The sequence below is a fragment of the Nicotiana tomentosiformis genome, chromosome 4 (genome assembly GCF_000390325.3).
Source record: "Nicotiana tomentosiformis chromosome 4, ASM39032v3, whole genome shotgun sequence".
Taxonomy (NCBI): Eukaryota; Viridiplantae; Streptophyta; class Magnoliopsida; order Solanales; family Solanaceae; genus Nicotiana; species Nicotiana tomentosiformis.
The window spans coordinates 130,705,878-130,711,877 of NC_090815.1; the positions used below are offsets into that span (position 1 = coordinate 130,705,878).

The 6,000-nt window shown below is 43.5% G+C and overlaps 1 protein-coding gene across 1 annotated transcript; it reads left to right on the forward strand.

Annotated features, from left to right (window-relative positions):
• The first annotated feature begins 3,734 nt into the window (after positions 1-3,734).
• LOC138910694 (peroxidase 40-like) lies at positions 3,735-5,089 on the forward strand. The gene is made up of 3 exons (XM_070201869.1): positions 3,735-4,395; positions 4,486-4,651; positions 4,731-5,089. The coding sequence occupies exons 1-3, from the start codon at positions 3,856-3,858 to the stop codon at positions 5,087-5,089; spliced, it is 1,065 nt and encodes a 354-aa protein (XP_070057970.1). The 5' UTR covers positions 3,735-3,855.
• The last annotated feature ends 911 nt before the right edge of the window (positions 5,090-6,000 follow it).

Below are 6,000 nucleotides of genomic sequence, written 5' to 3' on the forward strand. Positions count from 1 at the left end.
ATCGCGTTCGTGAGGGAGTTATCGCGTTCGCGTAAGGAATCTGGGAAGGGCAGCTGAATTACACTTTGCATTCACGATGTTGTTCTCGCGTTCGCGGAGGTGTGGAACCTTGAGGCTACACGTTCGCGACATGGTCCTCGCGTTCGCGAAGAGGAACTGGTGGCAGGTGGGATTTGTGCTTCGCATTCGCGATGGATATCTTGCGTTTGCAAATATCTAAGGTAATTTGTCTACACGTTCACGATGAGGTCTCACGTTTGCGTTGAGGAAGTTGGTCGACTGAGTCCCCATGCCATTTTGCATATGCGTTCGCGATGCTGTTTCCGCATTCGCGCAGGGTCGAGCTGAGTAACCTTCACGTTCGCGATGAAGGATTTTGGACTGAAGCAATTTTGTGCTTCGCGAACGCGGGGGTGTGGCCGTGTTCGCGAAGAAGGGATGCTTGGGTAGTATTAAAGTTTCCAAAAAATAGAGGGTTGGCCATTTTTATCAAAACTTGAGTTGGGGAGCTCGGATTTGGACAAGAGTTTGAGGGATTTTTCAGAGATATCGATTGGGTAACGATTCTTAACTCCTTTATGGTTATATCCCACTAATCTATGGTTAATTTCATCATTTAATTTCGGATTGAAATTGGGAAACATTTGGAAGAACTTCTTCAACAAAGATTTCGAGTTTTGAAAGGGGATTTGTAGTCGGATTTGAATAATTTCTATATGGTTAGACTCGTGAGTGAATGAGTGTTTGTATTTTATGACTTTTATCCAATTTTGAGATGTGAGCCCCACAGGCAATTTTTGAGTTAATTTCGAAATTTTTGTTAAAGTATTGGTTTCATTAATTAGATGAGTCTATTATGGTTGTATTTATGATATGTAATTATTTTTGGCTAGATTTGGGCCATTCAGAGCCGGATATTCGTGGGAAATGCATTCTTATGGATTGATTGAGCTTGGTTCGAGGTAGGTTGCTTGCTTAACCTTATGTGGGCGAACTTCCCGTAGGATTTGTACTGTTTTGATATATGAGCACCGTGTACGTGAGGTGACGAGTACGTACACGGGCAAAATTGTGTAAAAACCCGATTTTCTACTAAGTAATAACCTGCTTTCTTTCTTATTTGAGTTTCATCAGCATGTGTAGTATCCTGCTAGATTAGAATAGCATGCCTACTTGCCTTAACTGTTTACTTGAACTACGTGTAGCATGTTTAGTGATTTTACCTGTTTTTCCTTAATTGGTACTTAGGTTGAACTGTAGAATTTCGTGCCGTAACTATTGAATTCTATTATTTTGCTGCATATTTACTTTGGGACTACGAAACGGTATTCCGGGAGATCTCCCTGTACTGCATATTTACCTTGGAACTACAGAACGATATTCCGGGAGATCCCTCTATACTGCATATTTGCTTTGGGACTACGAAACGGTATTCCGGGAGATCCTCTTGTACTGCATATTTACTTTGGGACTACGGAAAGGTATTCCGGGAGACCCCATATACTGTATAGTTACTTTGGGACTACGGAACAGTATTCCGGGAGATTCCCCTGTACTGCACATTTACGTTTGGGACTACGAGACAGTATCTCAGGAGATCCCCTGTTTTGTTTCTGTGTACTGAGCGATTACCTTCTATGATTTCATTCCTGTTAAATTTCAGTCTTTATTTTACTGCGGTATTACACTCTATCTTGTTTTATTATATATTTACCAGTAGGGCCCTGACCTGAGCTCGTCACTACTCGATCAAGGTTAGGCTTGGCACTTACTGGGTACCGATTGTGGTGTACTCATGCTACTCTTTGCACATGTTTTTCGTGTGCAGATCCAGGTGCTCCTTATCAGTCGCACTATCAGTGAGTCGGGATAGCTTCAGAGACTTCAAGGTATATCTGCTGCGACCGCAGACCTCGGAGTCCCCTTCTACTCTTTCTCATTTCCATTATCTTTTGTATTTTTCCTTGTTAGACTCTGATATATAGAGACACTAGATTTTTCCTTCTGTAGTTTGTGATTCACGATGTTCTGGGTTTTGGGATTTGTTGTGCATTTTTGAATAGTTGGTTAAATTTATGTTTTCATTTCATTATTCCGCAAATGTTAGGCTTACCTAGTTGTAGAGACTAGGTGCCATCAAGAAGTCACACGGAGGGGAAATTGGGTCGTGACAAGTTGGTATCAGAGCTCCAGGTTCATAGGTGTCGTGAGTCACAAACCGGTTTATTAGAGTCTCGCGGATCGGTATGGAGACGTCTGTACTTATCTTTGGGAGGCTATGGAACTGTTAGGAAAATTTCACTACTTTGATTCCCTGTCGTGCGAAAATTGTTGACTTCAAAGATTCTAAACTTCTGTATTCTATTCTCTCATAGATGGTGAAGACACGTACAAGCGGATCTGATGAACAGGCACCCGCACCCCCTGCTAGAGCCATGAGAGGCCGGGGCCGGGGTTGAGGTCGAGGACGTCCACATGGTGAAGTCAGAGCACCCGCACGAGCTGCTATAGAGGAGCCCCCAGTAGCTCCAGTTGGAGGGCAGACACCTGAGGTACCTGTTTCTGCACCATCCCTCCAGGAGACTCTAGCCCAGTTTTTGAGCATGTTCAGCACCTTAGCTCAGGTTGGATTGATTCCACTTGCTCCTGCCACCTCTCAGGCCGGGGGAGGAGCACAGACTCCCGTCGTCGGTACTCTAGAGCAGCTGGTTCAGGTCGACCAGGTTCCAGAGATTGTACCAATGCAGCCGGTAGCTCCAGCTCAGCCCTAGGTTAGGGCAGCAGCTTCTGAGGCGGAGTAGCTCAGACTTGAGAGGTACAAGAAATACCACCCACCTACCTTTAGCGGATTGGCTATAGATGATACTCAGGGTTTTCTGGAGGAGTGTCATCGTATTCTTCGTACTATGGGCATAGCAGAGACGAGTGGGGTTTCTTTTACTACATTCCAGCTTAGGGGAGCAACCTATCAGTGATGGCGTGCTTATGAGTTGAGTAGTCCGGTTGAGGCAGCTTCACTTACATGGACTCAGTTCTCAGACATGTTTTTGAGAGAGTATGTCCCTCAGAGCCTCAGAGACTCATGGCGCGCGGAGTTTGAGCAGCTGTGCCAGGGTGCTATGACTGTGTCAGAGTATGCAGTCCGTTACAGTGATTTGGCCCGACATGCATCGGCCTTGGTTGCCACAGTTCGAGAGAGGGTTCGACGGTTTATCGAGGCACTCCACCCCAGCATCCGTATTAGTATGGCCAGGGAGTTGGAGATGGATATTTCTTATCAACAGGTTTATTAAAAGAAATTTCCAACTAAATATGTAAAACAATTTTAGCTAAACGCATCACCAAATGATAAGCTTATGTCACAATAAATTATTTTCTCTAGTCGTCAAATGTTCAATGTCTTCAAACTGGTACGGAGATTTGCTCTGGAGCAAAGGAACCAATATTGCGTCAAGGAAATCGACTGTGTTAGTTTTAAGGGTGGATATTAATTTCCCTATGCATTAGGGCCCTATGAGTCAATCTTTTGCTGTTCTTTTGTGATAAAACCTTCGATTCTGCAAATTTTCAGACTGCAAAATTGGATCTGCAAAAGATAGACTAGACCAAACAAGGATTTTGCATACCTCACGTAAATCGGTTGGTATTAGGTGGGTTGTTATAAACCATGGGACCTCTCATGTAATGTTCATTTTTCTTTTTGACTCATTACACTTGAGACTATGTCTTCTTCTCAACTGCTCTCTCTTTTTCCCTCTGACTAGCAGTGAGCAATTTCTCTATTTAAGGCCTCAACTTTCACTATCATCTTATTAACTTAACAACCATAACTTGCCATAAAATAGAAGGAATAAAATGGCTTCCTTCTACTTAGCTTCTTTCTGCATAATGGTACTGAGTTTTTCGGTAACATTTGCTAGTGGAAATAGTGTTCCCAACAAGTCCAAGGAAACATGCATTAATGATGCAACCATCGTGTTAAGTTTTGGTTTGTACCAAAACAGCTGCCCAGAAGCTGAACCTATCATATATTCATGGGTGGAAAGAACAGTGTCTCAAGACCCCAGAATGGCTGCTTCTTTGCTTCGTCTTCATTTCCACGACTGCTTCGTTAATGCAAGTACAATTTTTCTTTTTCCTTTTTATTTGAATACAGTAGTATATTTTATGTTAAATAATACTCCATATGTAAAAGCATTTCAGGGATGTGATGCATCAGTATTGCTGGATGATACCCCTAATTTTACTGGAGAGAAAACAGCTGCCCCAAACTTGAACTCATTGAGGGGTTTTGAAGTGATTGATTCCATCAAAGCTGATTTAGAACTGGCTTGTCCCCAGACTGTATCTTGTGCTGATATTCTTGCTATTGCTGCTAGAGATTCTGTTGTTCTGGTATTATATTATTCCTTATACTACTAACAAATAAGTAATTCAGAACTTTTTCAATAATTAATGCATGCAACTCCAATATAATTATTGCAGTCAGGAGGTTGGGGATGGGAAGTGCAAATGGGAAGAAAGGATAGTTTAACAGCTAGCAGAAAAGCAGCAAATAACAACATTCCTGGACCAAACTCTAATGTTGCCACCCTTGTTTCCAACTTTCAAAACCTTGGTTTTTCTCTTCAAGATATGGTCACTCTCTCTGGTAAACTTAATTTGAAGGGCTAGATGATATTATATTGATTTAACATATATAAGACTAATTAATGTTTATTATACTGAAGGTGCACATACAATTGGAAGGGCTAGATGTTCAACATTTAGTTCCAGGCTAAATGGGGGTAGCAATTCAGACATGAACTTGGATTTCTTGCAGTCACTGCAACAACTGTGCTCAGTTTCTGATACAAACACAACACTAGCAAATCTTGATGACATGACACCATCAACGTTCGACAATCAGTACTACGTTAACCTTCTATCGGGAAAAGGGTTGCTTGTTTCAGACCAGGTCTTAGCAACTGGGGATGACAATACTAGAGAAATAGTGCAAACTTATGTGGATGATCCATCTGCTTTTTTTGAGGATTTTAAAAACTCCATGCTCAAAATGGGAAGCTTGGCACCATTGCCAGGAGATTAGATGGCATGCTTGCTCGGGATAGAGAGGAGAGAGAGGCCAAGAGGTCTCGAGAGACTGGTTATTATTCTGGAGCTCGTGCCCCAGCAGCTCGCCATGGTAGGGGTTATGTGAGTGGCCCCGTTCATTCAACTCTTCCAGCCGCCAATGGTGTTCCAGCTCCTTCTAGGCCCTAGGAGCCTTATTATGCACCGCCAGTATCTAGTGTGCCTCCTGCACGGGGTGTTCCTAGCGGCCAGTCCAGTAGACCTGGACCGAGCCAGTCACAACAGCCACGACTTCCCAGAGCTTATTTTGAGTGTGGCGACACTCGCCATATGGTGAGGGATTGCCCCAGATTTAGGAGGGGTGCACCTCCACAGACTTCTCAGCCACAATGTGCTCCACCGGGTCCTCAGGCTATGATTACGGTACCAACTGCTACCCCACCTGCTCAGCCAGCCCGAGGTGAAGGTCGGGGAGGTAGAGGTCGCCCTAGAGGGGGAGGCCAGGCTAGATATTATGCCCTTCCTGCTCGTATAGAGGCATTCGCTTCTGATTCTATTATTACAGATATTGTTCCAGTCTGTCATAGAGATGCGTCAGTATTATTTGACCCAGGCTCTACGTATTCTTATGTGTCCTCTTATTTTATCCCGTATTTGGGCGTACCTTTGGATTCTTTGAGTTTCCCTGTTTATGTGTCTACTCTTGTGGGAGATTCCCTTATTGTGGACCGCGTTTATCGGTCATGTTTGATTGATCTTAGTGGTTTTAAGACCAAAGCCGATTTATTATTGCTCAGCATAGTGGACTTTGATATTCTTTTAGGCATGGACTGGTTGTCGCCCCATTATTCTATCCTTGATTGTCACGCTAAGACCGTGATGCTGGCCATGCTAGGTTTACCGTGACTAGAGTGGAGAGGTACCTTA